At 36.1% G+C, this 19,416-nt stretch overlaps 1 protein-coding gene across 2 annotated transcripts in view; it reads left to right on the plus strand.

The window, feature by feature from the left end:
• Positions 1-18,655, plus strand: part of ncm (pre-mRNA-splicing factor nucampholin) — a 39,156-nt gene extending 20,501 nt beyond the window's left edge. For both annotated transcript variants that reach the window (XM_053788056.2, XM_053788057.2), the window contains exons 3-5: positions 1,131-1,316; positions 3,238-3,472; positions 14,256-18,655. In XM_053788056.2, the coding sequence (XP_053644031.2) occupies positions 1,131-1,316; positions 3,238-3,472; positions 14,256-15,127 (1,293 nt within the window). In that variant the 3' untranslated portion in view covers positions 15,128-18,655. The remainder of the gene's footprint in view (positions 1-1,130; positions 1,317-3,237; positions 3,473-14,255) is intronic.
• The last annotated feature ends 761 nt before the right edge of the window (positions 18,656-19,416 follow it).

Here is a 19,416-nt window from a genome sequence, read left to right on the forward strand (position 1 = left end):
ACCGTGGGTTCAAACCCCACCCGTGGTATGGTTTGTATTAGTACTAGATTAAATAAAAATATATTAAAAAGTTAACCACTCTTATCTTGTCTAGATTTAAATAGTTATTTTATACTAGGATTGGTCTGCCCAAAATGCCCTGGCATGATAGTGGCTTTCTTTGTACTTAGCAAACCAAAATTGTAATTACACATTGTAATCTTTACAAAGAAATAAAATCTTTATCTTTTTATCTTTTAAGGTGAGAAGTGCAGTGCCTACACTCAAAGGGAAGGGTGGAGGGGCTGCAGTTTGCACGGACATTTAAATTGTGATATATTCACACCTCTGGCAAGGCAGCTATTGAATGAATGAATGAATGAATGATGAATGCATTTTCCTTTTTGAGGTGAGGGTTTACCCTACCTGTTGCTAGACAGCTGTTATGTTAAAAAAATAACCCGTTAAAAAATTCTTAGCATATGCAATTGGTTTCTAGGAATAGAACCTCTATTTATAGTACGTATTACACTTATGGGAAATGATGGTTCAGTTTTCAATAGAGCAACTGGTGATGGCTCTCCTGAAACCAGTTAGATCATAAGTGTGGAAATGCCTGTATTTTTTTTTAACACTTCTCTATACAGTGTGTATTACTTATCATATAATACATAGCAGTTTAGCATCAAATACAGCCTCTCCTCACTTAGTGACGTACTCCTTTACTGGCGCCTCGGACTTACAATGGGCTCTCTGACCAGTATTTATACCTAAATAATGTATGTTAGAGCTGATTTCCTCAATTCTGTTTATTACAATATACGGTACACTGCTGTATAAACATTTAAAAATATACTAGAAATGTTATAAATGGTGTCAAGGTGACATTAAAACAATATCAAAGATGGTTGACACAAATCCACTACCATTATAGTATGCTCCTCGTTTAGCGACAAATTCGTTTACCGACAGGGTCTTAGGTCCCTATCTCCGTTGTTAAGTGAGGAGACGCTGTATTCATGTGAAACTTTCCTGTGAATGCAAAATTATTCTGTACTTTATATATCTGAAGTTTCTTAACTTTATATGAATTATAATTTTGTTAATAAATTAATTTGCTTAATACAGTACTGATATTTAATGATTTACAGGAGCTTGCAGAGTTCATGAGTTTAGCAAAACTTAATGAGAGGCTACGGGATCCAACACTCGCTCCTGCTTTTGAGGGTTTGTTACCTCGAGACAACCCACGTAACACTCGATTTGCGATAAACTTTTTTACATCATGTGGTTTAGGTGGCCTCACAGATGGACTACGAGAATTTCTTCGTACTCAGGTAAATACACACTGTCCTCTTTCACAAAATCATGCATATATCATTTGTTCACTAAATAGATTAAATCTAGTTATTGTAGAAGGTTCAATGCAATTTTTTTAGGAAGAATAAAAGGTGACAGGAAATTAATTCATTTAATATAAGGCATTGCTTCATAAAAATTTAAATTCATATACCTGTACTATGACTGTTGGGGAGAGGTGTGAGAGTGATAGATAATGATTTTCGTTCAGAGTGGGAGTTGTCACTGTTGCTTTTATCTTGATGACAAAGTTCTCTTGGGGAAATTCTGAAGAGAGGTTGCAAAGGTTGACAAAAGAATGGGGTAGGGTATGTAAAGGAAGGAAATTAAAAGTGAATATAGGAAAGAGCAAAGTGATGAGAGTATCAAAATATATAGACAGCGAGAGACTATATATATTGGAGGGAAGGAGTATGACAGTATACAATACAGTAAATTAAATGTGAATACCTGTTATGAAATTTTTTCCCACACCCTTAACCCTTTGACTGTCGCAGGCCCCTTTCTGAAACTGTCATTCTATGTCGATAAATTTTTGAAAAAAAAAAATTATTTTTCCTTATGAAATGATAGAGAATCTTTTCCCCGATGGTAATGACACCAAAAGTTCGAAATTTGTTTGAAAACTCACGGAATTATGCTCCCGCGAAGTTAGCGGTCTCGGCGACATATGCGTATCGGTGATTTCGCCGACTTTGAGCCCTGTTTTCAGCCAATTCCGTTGTTCCAGTTGACCAAACTCATAGCTATTTCTTTAGAACTCCATTTTATCTATCAGCTGAGTACAAGAAACCACCCATTTAACAATTTGAACTACCCAATATAGTAGTCAGAAATTGGCAATTTGGCCAATTTCACGCAAAATAAAAAAGATGCCAATTTCAAAATAGGGTCCAGAATAAACAAGGTAGACATTCTTGGCACTAAAATAACATATCCTCTGTTCATTAGTCACATCTCTAGGCCCCCTCTTGTATTATTATTGCTTTCTATTTTGATTTTTTATTCATACACAAAAATACAAAATTTACTGTTATGCAGACTACTGCATTATTGTAAAATTGGTATAAATAATATCAGTGCACTAGTGAAAGAATATTAGATTCCCCAGTTGACGTGTATTGGACGTGTGATGTGATTTGTTTACTCCTGAACATTGGTAAAAATCGAACATTTCCACTACTTTGAGCTCAGTTTCAAGGTCGTTTTCATCGTCAAAGTAATGAAAAACATCTCTATTTCTGTAATATGTTTTCCATTTTATCACCTAAGACCATGAAAACGCGAATACAACAATAAATACTATACGAAAATACACCTCAAAGTCGGCGCATTAATAAAAAAAAAACGATCAGTTTTTTTTTTTTCTCATTACACACTGTGTGCTGCAGGATTTTTTTTATGTGGTGCACAGTGACCACACAGACCCATTCTCTCACATGTGGGCCTACCAGCTTTCTCCCGCTTGATTTGAAGCCGCTAGAATTATTGAGTATATATACATCAGAAACAGTGGTGCGTAAAACGTATTTATACGGCATAAACAGTCAAAGGGTGCACCCTGGGGGTTCTTGCACCATAGTTTGTAAACCACTGACAATGGTTTTTAAAAATTAATGTTTTTCTCTTAAGTAAATACTATAAATTCAAACACAAGCCTTGTTATTATAAGTTGAAATTGATATTTTTAAATCATCTGTAACTGGAAACTTTGTACAAAGTTATTTGGCTATTTTATTGGTGTAAATTTGGTGGTTAATAATATATTAACAGGGAAGGTGCATGTTGTAAGAATAAAATTTTAGATGAGTTTATATGTATATACCATTTGAAATACAGCATATGATTGTTGATTCTTTGTTGTATATTATGATTTATGGTAATTTATTTTAATTACAGCCAAAACCAACAGCTGTAGTGGCACCCGTGCAGCAGCAATTAAATAAAAATGATAGTAACAAGAGTGATAGTGACAGCAGCAGTGACAGTAGCAGTGAAAGTGATAGCAGCACAACCACCACCACCACTACCACCACCACTAGTAGTAGCAGTAGCAGCAGCAGTTCAGACAGTTCTTCAGACAGCAGTAGTGATAGCTCAGATTCATCATCAAGTGACTCTGAAGACACTTCAGGTAAGTTAAAATATTCACTACAGGAGGGTCCCACTTTATGGATCTTTACTTTACGGTTATTCACTAATATGAACATTTCAAATTACAGTAGACCCCCAGTTTTCGTAATTAATCCATTCCAGAAGGTTGACTTAAATCCGAAATGGCCGAAAACCGAAGTAATATTTCCCATAAGAAATAATGTAAATCCAATTAATCTGCTTCAGATACCCAAAAATATTAAAAAAAAAAAAATACATTTTATGGAGAATAACTGTAGTTTTACATACAGAAAACAAAGAAAAATAAATATAAATGCCAAATTTTAATGATAAATGAACATTACATACATGGCGAGTAGTATTTATTTGTAGTCCCAGAGGGACTACGTCCCAGGCATATAACTACATACACTGCGGCCTATAGCCTATTATTACTATCGACATACCATGTTCGCTGAGTTTAATTGTTTCTAACAACTACCTTTAGATGCCATAAACGAAGGGAGAAGTAATGAATAATTCATGCTGAGAATTGCAAACAAAAGCCTTATGTACTATTAACCCTTTGACTGTTTCGGCCATATATACACGTCTTAGGAGCCAGTGTTTTGGATGTATATTTACTCAGTATGTGAGAGAATGGGTCTTTGTGGTCAGTGTGCACTGTATAAAAAAAATCCTGCAGCACGCAGTGCATAATGAGGAAAAAAAAAACTCCGATCGTGTTTTTGAATTTAAATGCCGACTTTGAGGTGTATTTTTCATGTAGTAATTATGGTTGTATTCTCGTTTTCTTGGTCTCATTTGATAGAATCAAAAGCATATTACAGAAATAGAGATGATTTTAACTAGTTTCATGATGAAAACGACCTTGAAATTGAGCTCAAAGTAGCGGAAATGTTCGATTTTTACCAATGTTCAAGAGTAAGCAAATTACAACACATGTCCAATACACGTCAACTGGGGAGTCTGATATTCTTTCACTAATCTACTGATATTATTTATACCATTTTTACAATAATGCTGTAGTCTGCATAACAGTAAATCTATTTTTGTGTGAATAGAAAATCAAAATAGGAAGCAAGAGTAATGTAAGAGGGGCCTGGAGACGTGACTAATGAGCAGAGGATATGTTATTTTAGTGCCAAGAATGTCTGCATTGTTTATTTTGGACCCTATTTTGAAATTGGCATCTTTTTAATTTATGTGAAATTGGCCAAATTGCCAATTTCTGACCACTTTATTGGGTAGTTGAAATCGGTAAATGGGCGGTTTCTTGTACTCAGTTGATAGAAAAAATGGAGTTTTAAAGAAATAGCTATGAGTTTGGTCAACTGGAGCAATGGAATTGGCCGAAAATAGGGCTTAAAGTCGGCGAAATCGCCGATGCCTATATATTACCAAGATCGCTAACTTTGCGGGAGCATAATTCCATAAGTTTTTGATCAAATTTCGTACTTTTGGTGTCATTAGCATCGGGAAAAGATTCTCTATCATTTCATAAGGAATTTTTTTGTTTTTTTCCAAAAATTTTGCGACAATGACAGTTTCAGAAATGGGCTTGCGACAGTCAAAGGGTTGAGGGCGGTTGGTTACTGGGCCAACGCAGATTCATACGTGTTTTCTCTGAAGCTGGACGAGAGAAAACGTAATGTTTACCCTCCACCGACCCCTCGATAGCATATAAACATTGCATGTTTGTATGCTATGTAACGTGTTTCTTATAGTATAATTTTGAAGAAAATATCATAGATGGATTAATGAAAATGTCTATATTAACCTAAAATAAGACATTTAATGTGCCCAAGAGTGATTACTATTACGTACTATTAGTAATACTGTGGTCACTCTTAGTGCATGAGTAACAAAGGCATGTTTATATGCTATTTAACATTTTCTTACATAATTTTTAAGAAAATATCATTGATGGATTAATGAAAATGTTTATATTAACGTAAAATAAGACATTTAACGTGCCCAAGAGTGAGTCACGAATGTATGAGCGGCCCAGGCGGACGCATCTGGTACAGTGAATTTCCAAGTCGATGTACAAAACCCAGGGGGAAATTTCACTGAAAAAAGTGCTAGAAATCCGAATTGTACAATTTCTGCACTGGCTGAAAACCAGGGGTTCACTGTTACAGTGTCCTCAAACCATTCTGTTTGTTTACATTCTCTGTGAGCTCCACATCTCTCGAGTATGTCTGGAAACTTTCCAAAATTTCAAGTGTTTTTAACCCTTTCAGGGTCCAGAGGCCAAATTTCAAAGTGCGCACCAGGGTCCAAGAATTTAAAAAAAAAAAATTTGTTATTTTTTCTTATGAAATGGTAGAGAATCGTTTTCTGCATATTTTATATACATGTATACTGTGATAATATACTTATCTGTACCTGTACCTAAATAAACATACACACTGTGCTGGCATGCAGGTACACATTTAAATCACTGTTGAGTGTCTCGCTAGTCTTGATGCCATAATAATAATAATAATAATAATAATAATAATAATAATAATAATAATAATACTGAGGCACATTAACCCTTAAACGGTCCAAACGTATATATACGTTTTTTCAACATCTGAACGTACGTAAAAAAATGTAGATCTTTTTTGTTTTACATTTGAAAACATGTAAAAAAAAACTTTTATCTACATTTTTTTTTGTTTTATTTGAAAATATGTAAAAAAAAGTAGATCTACTTTTGTAGCAATACGAATTTGAACGTCGATCTGTTTGGACCATTTAAGGGTTAAATGTTATATATTATGTTAATATACATTTTCATTAATCCATCTATGATATTTTTTCAAAATTATATAAGAAACACGCTACGAAATTTGTGTGTGTGCGCGTGTGTGTGTGTGTGTGTGTGTGTGTGTGTGTGTGTGTGTGTGTGTGTGTGTGTGTGTGTGTGTGTGTGTGTGTACTCACCTAGTTGAGGTTGCAGGGGTTGAGTCCTAGCTCCTGGCCCTGCCTCTTCACTGGTCGCTACTAGGTCACTCTCCCTGTGTGTGTGTCTGTGTGTGTCTGTCTGTCTCAACAAGTCAGCCATCTCCCACCGAGGCAGGGTGACCCAAAAAGAAAAAATCTCCAAAAAGAAAATGCTTTCATCATCATTCAACACTTTCATCTCACTCATACATAATCACTGTCTTTGCAGAGGCACTCATACAACAGTTTAGAAGCATATATAACTTACCCCTCCAAACTGCCAATATCCTAAACATCTCCTTTAAAGTACAGGCATTGTACTTTCCATTTCCAGTACTCAAGTTCAGCTATATAAAAATAACCGGTTTCCCTGAATCCCTTCACTAAATGTTGCCCTGCTCACACTCCAGCTCGTCAGGTCCCAAAAACCATTCGTCTCCATTCCTATCTAACACGCTCGCACGTGTTTGCTGGAAGTCCAAGCCCCTTGCCCACAAAATCTCCTTTACCCACTCCCTCCAACCTTTTCGAGGACAACCCCTACCCTGGCTTCCTTTCCCTACAGATTTATACACTCTCCAAGTCATTCTACTTTGATCCAGTCTCTCTAAATGACCAAACCACCTCAATAATCCCTCTTCAGCCCTCTGACTAATACTTTTAGTAACTCCACACCTCCTAATTTCCACACTCCAAATTCTCTACATAATATTTGCACCACACATTGCCCTTAGACAGAACATCTCCACTGCCTCCAGCTGCCTCCCACTGCAGCATTAGCAACCCAAGCTTCACACCCATATAAGAGTGTTGGTACAACTACACTTTTGTACATTCCCTTCTTTGCCTCCATGGATAATGTTTTTTTTTGTCTCCATAGATATCTCAATGCACCACTCACCTTTTTTCCTTCATCAATTTTATGGTTAACCTCATCCTTCATAAACCCATCCGCTGACAAGTTAACTCCCAAATATCTGAAAACATTCACTTCTTCCATACTCCTCTCCAATGTGATATCCAATTTTTCTTTTTCTAAATCATTTGATACTCTAGAGTAGGTAGTAGGTTGGTAGACAGCAACCACCCAGGGAAGTACTACCATCCTGCCAGATGACTGTGAAACAAAAACCTGTAACTGTTTTGCATGATGGTAGGATTGCTGGTTTCTTTTTCTGTCTCATAAACACGCTAGATAACAGGGATATCTTGCTACTCCTACTTACACTTTGGTCACACTTCACAGACACGCACATACATATATATATATACATACATCTAGGTTTTTCTCCCTTTTCTAAATAGCTCTTGTTCTTCTTTATTTCTTCTATTGTCCATGGGGAAGTGGAAAAGAATCTTTCCTCCGTAAGCCATGCGTGTCGTATGAGGCGACTAAAATGCCGGGAGCAGTGGGCTAGTAACCCCTTGTCCTGTAGACATTTACTAAAAAAGAGAAGAAGAAAAACTTTATAAAACTGGGATGCTTAAATGTGTGTGGATGTAGTGCGGATGACAAGAAACAGATGATTGCTGATGTTATGAATGAAAAGAAGTTGGATGTCCTGGCCCTAAGCGAAACAAAGCTGAAGGGGGGTAGGAGAGTTTCAGTGGGGGGAAATAAATGGGATTAAATCTGGAGTATCTGAGAGAGTTAGAGCAAAGGAAGGGGTAGCAGTAATGTTAAATGATCAGTTATGGAAGGAGAAAAGAGAATATGAATGTGTAAATTCAAGAATTATGTGGATTAAAGTAAAGGTTTAATGCGAGAAGTGGGTCATAATAAGCGTGTATGGACCTGGAGAAGAGAGGAATGCAGAGGAGAGAGAAAGATTTTGGGAGATGTTAAGTGAATGTATAGGAGCCTTTGAACCAAGTGAGAGAGTAATTGTGGTAGGGGACCTGAATGCTAAAGTAGGAGAAACTTTTAGAGAGGGTGTGGTAGGTAAGTTTGGGGTGCCAGGTGTAAATGATAATGGGAGCCCTTTGATTGAACTTTGTATAGAAAGGGGTTTAGTTATAGGTAATACATATTTTAAGAAAAAGAGGATAAATAAGTATACAAGATATGATGTAGGGCGAAATGACAGTAGTTTGTTGTTTTATGTATTGGTAGATAAAAGACTTGAGTAGACTTCAGGATGTACATGTTTATAGAGGGGCCACAGATATATCAGATCACTTTCTAGTTGTAGCTACACTGAGAGTAAAAGGTAGATGGGATACAAAGAGAATAGAAGCATCAGGGAAGAGAGAGGTGAAGGTTTATAAACTAAAAGAGGAGGCAGTTAGGGTAAGATATAAACAGCTATTGGAGGATAGATGGGCTAATGAGAGCATAGGCAATGGGGTCGAAGAGGTATGGGGTAGGTTTAAAAATGTAGTGTTAGAGTGTTCAGCAGAAGTTTGTGGTTACAGGAAAGTGGGTGCAGGAGGGAAGAGGAGCAATTGGTGGAATGATGATGTAAAGAGAGTAGTAAGGGAGAAAAAGTTAGCATATGAGAAGTTTTTACAAAGTAGAAGTGATGCAAGGAGGGAAGAGTATATGGAGAAAAAGAGAGAGGTTAAGAGAGTGGTGAAGCAATGTAAAAAGAGAGCAAATGAGAGAGTGGGTGAGATGTTATCAACAAATTTTGTTGAAAATAAGAAAAAGTTTTGGAGTGAGATTAACAAGTTAAGAAAGCCTAGAGAACAAATGGATTTGTCAGTTAAAAATAGGAGAGGAGAGTTATTAAATGGAGAGTTAGAGGTATTGGGAAGATGGAGGGAATATTTTGAGGAATTGTTAAATGTTGATGAAGATAGGGAAGCTGTGATTTCGTGTATAGGGCAAGGAGGAACAACATCTTGTAGGAGTGAGGAAGAGCCAGTTGTGAGTGTGGGGGAAGTTCGTGAGGCAGTAGGTAAAATGAAAGGGGGTAAGGCAGCTGGGATTGATGGGATAAAGATAGAAATGTTAAAAGCAGGTGGGGATATAGTTTTGGAGTGGTTGGAACTATTATTTAATAAATGTATGGAAGAGGGTAAGGTACCTAGGGATTGGCAGAGAGCATGCATAGTTCCTTTGTATAAAGGCAAAGGGGATAAAAGAGAGTGCAAAAATTATAGGGGGATAAGTCTGTTGAGTATACCTGGTAAAGTGTATGGTAGAGTTATAATTGAAAGAATTAAGAGTAAGACGGAAAATAGGATAGCAGATGAACAAGGACGCTTTAGGAAAGGTAGGGGGTGTGTGGACCAGGTGTTTACAGTGAAACATATAAGTGAACAGTATTTAGATAAGGCTAAAGAGGTCTTTGTGGCATTTATGGATTTGGAAAAGGCGTATGACAGGGTGGATAGGGGGGCAATGTGGCAGATTTTGCAAGTGTATGGTGTAGGAGTTAGGTTACTGAAAGCAGTGAAGAGTTTTTACGAGGATAGTGAGGCTCAAGTTAGAGTATGTAGGAAAGAGGGAAATTTTTTCCTAGTAAAAGTAGGCCTTAGACAAGGATGTGTTATGTCACCGTGGTTGTTTAATATATTTATTGATGGGGTTGTAAAAGAAGTAAATGCAAGGGTCTTGGCAAGAGGCGTGGAGTTAAAAGATAAAGAATCACACACAAAGTGGGAGTTGTCACAGCTGCTCTTTGCTGATGACACTGTGCTCTTGGGAGATTCTGAAGAGAAGTTGCAGAGATTGGTGGATGAATTTGGTAGGGTGTGCAAAAGAAGAAAATTAAAGGTGAATACAGGAAAGAGTAAGGTTATGAGGATAACAAAAAGATTAGGTGATGAAAGATTGAATATCAGATTGGAGGGAGAGAGTATGGAGGAGGTGAACGTATTCAGATATTTGGGAGTGGACGTGTCAGCAGATGGGTCTATGAAAGATGAGGTGAATCATAGAATTGATGAGGGAAAAAGAGTGAGTGGTGCACTTAGGAGTCTGTGGAGACAAAGAACGTTGTCCTTGGAGGCAAAGAGGGGAATGTATGAGAGTATAGTTTTACCAACGCTCTTATATGGGTGTGAAGCATGGGTGATGAATGTTGCAGCGAGGAGAAGGCTGGAGGCAGTGGAGATGTCATGTCTGAGGGCAATGTGTGGTGTGAATATAATGCAGAGAATTCGTAGTTTGGAAGTTAGGAGGAGGTGCGGGATTACCAAAACTGTTGTCCAGAGGGCTGAGGAAGGGTTGTTGAGGTGGTTCGGACATGTAGAGAGAATGGAGCGAAACAGAATGACTTCAAGAGTGTATCAGTCTGTAGTGGAAGGAAGGCGGGGTAGGGGTCGGCCTAGGAAAGGTTGGAGGGAGGGGGTAAAGGAGGTTTTGTGTGCGAGGGGCTTGGACTTCCAGCAGGCATGCGTGAGCGTGTTTGATAGGAGTGAATGGAGACAAATGGTTTTTAATACTTAACGTGCTTTTGGAGTGTGAGCAAAGTAACATTTATGAAGGGATTCAGGGAAACCGGCAGGCCGGACTTGAGTCCTGGAGATGGGAAGTACAGTGCCTGCACTCTGAAGGAGGGGTGTTAATGTTGCAGTTTAAAAACTGTAGTGTAAAGCACCCTTCTGGCAAGACAGTGATGGAGTGAATGATGGTGAAAGTTTTTCTTTTTCGGGCCACCCTGCCTTGGTGGGAATCGGCCAGTGTGATAATAAAAAATAATAAATTGATGCTCTCATCACCTTACTCTTATCTATGTTCACTTTCAACTTTCTACCTTTATACATTAACATGTAAATACATATAAACATGTTATATACAACCACAGAAGAAAAATTGACAAATATGAGATGTGGTTACCAGGTGGCTTGTATGAGTGATAGAAAGAACTGTTTTCTCTAGTCTAACAGAAAATATGTGTACACAGTGGTATTACTAGGAGTAACTGTAGAAAATTATTACTTTCATATGCCTTCACTGGTAGCTATTTATTTATCCTACTGTACTAACGTGAAGAAAACTTATACACAGTGTAAGTGTGTTTGTATTGTGGGGTAAGTGCTTCACAAACTCATGCCATTGTACGTGTTTGAACCAAAAGTGGACAGGTATTAATAGCGTTTAGTCTGACCCATTGACTACTTCAAATTGTCTGACCTCTGCATTAGTAAGTGTATTCAGGTACAGGTACACAAAAATACAGTTACCTAAATTATCATACATAGCAGAACATTATACTCAAATATTAACCCTCCTCTCAAACTCCTCCTTGATAACTACAACAGAATACACAGGCATAATACATGACACAAATCACTCTTTGATATCCCTCATGTCCATCTCTCCCTATGCAACAATGCTATGCACATAAAGGGCCTGAATTCTGGGATTCATTGCCAGAACACACTAAAGGACCCCTGCCTGCTAATCAATTTAAGGCCCTACTTAGAAATTACCTCATCACCCAAAATTAACCAGACAAACAATACCTACCAGTTACTCAAAAGTTCCTCAAGAAAAACTCCTAAATAATTTTTAACACTGCTCAACTATTTGATCATTTACTTCAAACTTAAAATTGTTTCAGTTTCATTATTGTATATTGTGCTTGATGATTGCTCAACCATTTACTCATTACTTCAAACTTAAATTTCTTTCAGCTTCATTGTTTTAAATTGTGCTAAATTGTAATACTGTATTTTTTTATAAACTATATCAAAACTGTAATTAATCTCTACTGAACTTACTAAAGCCATATAGTGTGAACTAGTTGAACATTCACTTTTCTTGTATTCATTGTAACTTACCTAATGACCATATGTAAAATTACTGCACTGTTATTGCCTTATTAATCTTAAGTTAGTCTTAAGTATGCCTGAAATGCTTTGCATATAAAGGGGCTTTTGGCATGTTCACCAAATTGTTACACTCTTTTGTACAAACATGTATCATGCTAAAATAAACTTGAAGGGATTCAGGGAACCCAGTTAGCTAGACTTGAGTCCTGGAGGTGGGAAGTACAATGTCTTCACTTTAAAGGAGGGATTTGGGATATTGGCTGTTTGGAGTGACATTTAAACTGTCATATATGGGCACCTCTGCAAAGACAGTGATTATATGTGAATGATGGTGAAGCATTTCTTTTTTGGGTTAACCTGCCTCGGTGGGAGATGGCAGACATATTAAAAAAAGGAAATAATAATAATAATATTTATTTCTACAACTGAACCTGGGCGTGTTGCTGTGAGCTCTGCATCTCCTGGTACCGTCTGGAAACTTTCCAAAGTTTTATGTGTTTTAAAGTTTTTTTTTTTTTTTTTTTTCTTCTCCTCTTAACAGGTTGGCCGCTTCCCACTGAGGCAGGGTGACCCAAAAGGAAAGAAAATCCCCAAAAAGAAAATATTGTCATCATTATTCAACACTTTCACCTCACTCATACGTAATCACTGTTTTTGCAGAGGCACCCAGATACAACAGTTTAAAAGCATATATAAAGATATATAACATATCCCTCCAAACTGCCAATATTCCAAACCCCTCCTTTAAAGTGCAGGCATTGTACTTTCCATTCCCAGTACTCAGTCTGGCTATATAAAAATAACTGGTTTCCCTGAATCCCTTCACTAAATATTATCCTGTTCACACTCCAACAGTTCATCAGTATATTATATATTATTTTTGTGTTACAATGACATCTAAGGAAAAAGTGTTGCAGGAAATTAAGTGCTACATAATTGAACATGAAAGTTATAAGAAAATATGATAACTTTATTGTGGAGTGAAGATCAAACTAGTTACAACTGCCTTTAAGCTAAGCCATTATCCAGTCCAAGGTCTAAGTCTCTTCAGTTCTATGAAGGCTGAGAGAGGTAAGGTAGCTGCTGAGGATAAATTTGAAGCTAGCAAAGGCTGGTTTCATCTTCTGACTTCCAGCAATAAATACTACTCACCTCTCGCCCTACGTAAAGCCAAAAATATTTTAGGGTAAGTAATGAGCATACTGTATATGCATTTTACTTTTTATTCTATTTACGTCTAGTTCTATTGCTAACTTAATTTATGATAGGCATTTATATGAATTTAAAAGTGAAAAAAATGGTGATTGATTTTACAGTGGTAACCTGGAACCTAACCTGCCATATAAGCAGGGCCCTCCTGTATTGTGAAAATACTTTACTATATTTGATGTATAAATGTCTTGTAATATTATAGTCAGTGTGGCTAAATGCTATTCCAGAGCTTCTTTAAAATATTGTGACCAGACTTAATGGTGGATACAGTAATGTTTTCCCTTGAATAATGTGTATAGGAGTGTAAATTCTAGGAATTTGACATAGAATCTTCATATTTTATCCTGTTCAGATAACAACTATCTGAATATGAGTGTGTGAATAATAAGAGGGGAAGTATTTGATTTGAGTTGTGTGCATGACAACTGGTCCAATGCAGAAATACGGCATTACAGTCAGATCTCTAACTCAAAACATAGTGGTTTACATTTTGTGTTGTTGTTTAAGTGTCATTAATTTTTTTCATAATTCCAGTTTTGCCTTTCCACTTTATGTAATAAAAGAGATTGGGGAGAACAACACAGAATGAAGGAGACTCAGAGTTCTGCAGTAGGTGCTTGAGTATCCAGCAGGCATATTCATGTATTACAGTAGGTCAGTTAGAGCAAGGTAACATCAGGGGATTCAGGAAGACTGGTTAAGGCAGTTTGAGTTCTGGAGGTGGGAAGTACAGTGCCTGCAGTTCAGAGGGCCATTTGAGTTGTGGTGTTTGCACACTTCTGGTAAGACAAATGTTGAATGAATGATGGTAAATACATTTCCTTCTATGAGCCACCCTACTTTTTATTTTTGCCACATATGCTATTTTTCATTGCAGATGTATTCATTTATTCATATATAATGTTCCTAACACAACTTTCTTTTTTATTCAGAGGATGACAGAAGAAAAAAGAAGAAATTAAAAAAGAAAGAGGCTAAGAAAAAAGGTTTATTAAATAAAAGTAAATCAAAATCTAACAAGAAGGGTGAAAGATCTGGAGATAATAAAGCCTCTACTAAGAAAAAGAGTGAGAGTGAAAGTGAAGAGGAGGAAAGCTTTGTGAGGTATAGAGAGGAAGATTTAGATGATATAAAAGAGAGAGACAGAGGGGAGAGATGGAGGAATATTGAGGATTGGAGTAGGAGAGATGGTAGTAGTGAAAGTGGAGATAGACCTAAAGAAGAAAGACATGAAAGGGAGGAGAGAAAAAGAAATCATGCTTCTTTAAGAGAAATAAAGGAAGGTGAAAATTCAGAAAAAAGAGAAAGACAAAGGGATGATTATGAAGGAGACAGAAGAGGAACACACAATGAACATGCAAGATCAGAGAGCAGGAAAAGAGTTGATGATGAAGATGCAGGATATCAAAGAAAAAGAGAAAAGAAGGATGAAAAGAAGAGACATGGTAGTGAAGATGAAAGTGATCAAGAACATAGGACAGATGACAGTGTAGACAGAGGAGACAGGAGAAAGAAAAGAAATGAAAGCCAAGAAAGAGATTCAAAGCGAAAGAGGAATGATTTTGAAGACAGAGTAAAGGCTGATGATAAAGGAACAGAGCGTTGGAAGCAACGAGGGGAACATAGGAGACAAAGTGAAGGTAGAGATCATAAAGAGAGGAAAGGACAAAGAGAAGAAATAAGGGAGAGAGAGAGCCATCATCCACATGATGGAGACTGGAGAAGAGATAAAAAAATGCAAAACCAAAGATCCGAAAGTGGCAGTGATGAACGAAGAGGATGGGAGAAAAACAGATACCATTAAGCCTGAAATTTAAAATATAAATTAATACCAAGTGACTCAGTTCTCACTGAAAGTGTATGGATGATGTTCTCTTTATATGCAGTAACAAAATACTGACACGTATGCTGTAAATATCAAGATTTGTAAGTTACCTCTCCGGGAATTATTCCACGTCTTTAATAAATTGATAAAATAAAACATACCTACACACCATGGCTGTTGCTCATATCAGTGGCTGTCTTCCTCACAGTACAGTAATAAGTGTAATAATCATAACCCTGTTCTGTGTTTCTTTACATTTTGTATGACTTCCTGAGGCACAGCTGGCTGGCTCATGCAGAACATCCTCCACACACTGTAATATATGCACATTCCTATAGAGCTCTCCATCAAAACAATTTCTTTGTCATTTCACTCTTGTCTCTGTTTTAATTAGTTTTCCTCATATTTCATTTATACTGCATCACTTACAGGCCCTTTTATAGTACTGTAATTTTTAGCAATTCTTTCCATTCAGAATGCCAATACTGTACCTTACCTCATAAGCAGTCATTCTTATCTATGATTTATTTTATACATTTTATACTGTATATTATTCCTCGTGTGGACTTTCCTTACTCGAAGCAGTGGCCAGTTGTAGAGTCTTGCCAAGAAATTTCATTGTGTGTGTTAAAAGGAATCATCAAGCGATGGAAGCTTGCCAAACAATTCTACATGCTAGTTTGGCCGCCATATAAGTGAGATGCCGTGACTTTCACTTAAAAAGGGAAACAGTAAAAGAATGAGGATTGCTTTCAGAAAGCACATGGTAATGAGACAGAAGAAGTTGAGAAACTTTGAGAGGGAATGACTTAGGATATGAAAGACAAAGAATGGAAAAATATTGTTGAATGGTAATATAGAGGTGAAAAAATGTAGCAGGCCATCAAGTGGCACTGGAGAATATAGGTAGTTAGGAAAAGATACTTTAGTGTGGGAAATGGTAGTTATTGATATTCTCCACAGTGTGTTCCTGCAGATGACAAAGATCACCCAGTCTATAAGCTACATATGATTTTCTTGTTACTTATTCACCTTCCCAACTCTGTCTCCATTTTTGTTTTAGAAGCACACATTTCAAATTTGTTGTCATAGTGTAAGTTGCAATTATTATTTTAAGCCTTACCATACCTAATGTTTTACATTTTTTATGGACACTGTTAAGTATACTGTACTTGAACCTGTTTCTCAAGCTGTAATAAGGATAAACTAAAAATAACAGTATGTTTACCATAATGTAGGTTCAGCGGTGTTGTCCCGGCCCGGATCTACTTGATTTTTTTAAAATCTTTTCAGTGTGTAAAATTGTTTTCAGTAATAAATTATGTGACCAAATGCAACACATTTTCATTTGTTTAAACTGTATTTTGATGCAGCCAGTAAATGTAGTATATACTGAGCTTGTAACAGGCATACAGGAATTTCATTGTTAATGTATTGTGGGATTAAAATATGTGGGCCCAAAACACAAACACAATAAAAATAACTGAATAGATTGAGCAAGTGGAGTGATTATTGATGGAATTTAATGTAGATAAGTGCTGTGTAATGAAAAGGGAGAAAGTGAAAATGGGCCACTTAAAATATACAGACTGCATTATAACATATTCAAGGGATTAGACAGAGGTAGACACCTAGAAGTCATTACTGACAAAAAGTTTTTGCCATGAGATCATTTTAATGAAATTAATGCAACACAGGCCAACTTTAAACCAAGTTTCAGACATATGGATGGGGAAATGCTAAAGAAGCTGTTTACAGTTGATGTTGGATAGAACATAAAATATGCAGTAGTGGTATGGTAGTAACTTAAAAACACATTTTGACAGGCTACTTAAAATTCAAAATACAGGCTCTAAAATGGCTCCCAGAGCTAAAAAAAAAAAAAAATAGAATTACAAAGGCTGAAAACCATCAGACATCCCTTCATTATATGATAGGAGGAAAAAAAGCAGACATGATAACTAGAAAGGTACAAAAGAGTTGATAAAGATTTCATGATACCATAAAAATTTCTTCACAAACAGTTTTAGAACAGTGGAATGGATTTCAAGAGGTAATAAAAAAAATGTTGCATGATAAATTAAATAAATTAAATACTGAATATGGAACATTATGAGCTTAGCTCTGCTCCTGTAGATACAAATAGATATTACAAATAGATAATAACTTTCACTCTGTAGACAGAACATCACCAGTATTGCTCTGCTTCTGTAAATACAAATACATTAGATAATTATGCCTAGGTAATCTCTCATGCATGTGCTTACACAGTATACACACATATGCACATATATAAATATTTGTGTTCTCTTATTTTCTGGCTGTGCTAGGTAGGAGTGATTTTTATTTATTTATCTGATTTGTTATAACTGATCATAGGAGCACACAGGAATGGGTTTGTGGGTTCTGTAGAACCCTTGAGATCCTAGAAAAATTAATTTCAGTCCAGTAGTTGAGTAATGTTAGTTTTTTTTCATTTTCTTATGTACAAAATTCTTTGTAGCTTTATAACAAATACATTTATTCTTGAGAGGCAATGATATGAATATTTTTATTCTAGTTTTGGTTGACTTTTATTTGGATATTTGTTTTTCCTGAAATATTGTTAATAACTTGTATCATTATCAAAATATAACTGCCAGATATGAACTGGTGATGGTTTTTAGTTGCACATCTACTGTATCAGTAATTTATGTATATCTTAAATGCGATAAAGCTAACATCCTTTTTGATGTCTTGCTTTGCTCCTCCCAAGCAAGATTGCTAAGTTTAGCCTGGGAATCAAAATAGAAGAGTAGATGGTTTGATGCACTCTTGCAAATAATGCCCAACTGATTCTGCCTGGATGATTTTATGAAGTAAATCCTTATAGGTTGTAAATGCAAAACATTGCCCTTCTATCGTGGAGCCCCTTATATCTACCGTATACAGTTATACAGTATTAGATTGATTGTTTAAATGCATAGGTGAATATGCCATAAAATGTTTTGCCTTTTTATTTCATTGTGTGTATTGTATTTGTATATTTATGTAAATATTTATCCTTCACCCATAAGGGGAGAAGGGAGATTTGTATTTGTTTATTGTAGGAACATATGTGTATCCTATTTGAACCAGGGATTAAAAAATGAAATAATAATGTTTTGATACTACCTAATTTATTTCAGGGTTAGTCCATAAATTTTATAAAAACACCTCTTAGGAGTTGGCAGGATGAAGAGAAATGTTTACTGCCAAGGGAAAATGTAGAGATGTTACTCGATGTTGCAACTAAATCAGAGGTTGGCGAACTTTTTTGGGTATTACCCCAAAAATTTGTGTACAGCAAAATTACCCACTAGCTTAAAAATCATTTGTTTGAAAAAATATAACTTTCATAATTTGCCTCACTTATTAAATAATATATTTTTGTGCAATTTTATTTATATGTTTATTGATCCTTCATCACTATAACTAATAATTTGTCTCGTTCATTCAATAATAAATTTTTGTGCAGTTTTATTTATATGTTTTTGAGTCTTCATTACCTCTTGAGAGTTTCATTTTTACCCCATTTGGTGTAATTTACCCCAGTTCCCCGACCTCTAAACTAAATGTAACCCTTGGTCAGAGGTTAGAGCTTATATACTTTACATAACAAATTTACTACTACAGTGTCTGCACTTTAAAGGAGGAGGTTTTGGATATTTGCTGTTTGGAGTGACATCTGAATTGTCATATCTGTGCACCTCTGCAAAGACAGTGATTATGTGTGAATAGTGGTGAAAGTGTTTTTCTTTTTGGGTCACCCTGCTTTGGTGGGAGATGGTTGATGTATTACAAAAAGTATGTAAAAAAAAAAAGAGCTGTGAATACAGTATGATTAAGTACCATGGAGTACAGAATGACACAGGTTTAGGATTCTTTTGTAAATATCACAATATCACAATCTTAAGTATCTTATTCTTTAGGGAAGTAATTTGATGCTGGTGAAGGACATGATTTAAGGACCTAAAGCGACATCCCCTCCTTCGAGCAAACCTAATTGCTTCCCTTTTCCCAGGTACTGTGTGATCTTTACAGGTTTAACAGTTTCCCATAAATATAATAATAATAATGATACTGTAGTACCTTTCCTCTTTGCAAACCTGATAACCTCTCATTCCTGAATAGCTGTGTGATATAATTCTTTAATATAATAATTAGGTACATCATTTAAGTAATTCCTTAAAGGGATTCCTTCACACTGGTGAGGAAATGGAGCCACCCTCCCCTTGCTTAGATTTAGT

Source organism: Cherax quadricarinatus, chromosome 46 (genome assembly GCF_038502225.1).
Source record: "Cherax quadricarinatus isolate ZL_2023a chromosome 46, ASM3850222v1, whole genome shotgun sequence".
Classification (NCBI taxonomy): domain Eukaryota; kingdom Metazoa; phylum Arthropoda; class Malacostraca; order Decapoda; family Parastacidae; genus Cherax; species Cherax quadricarinatus.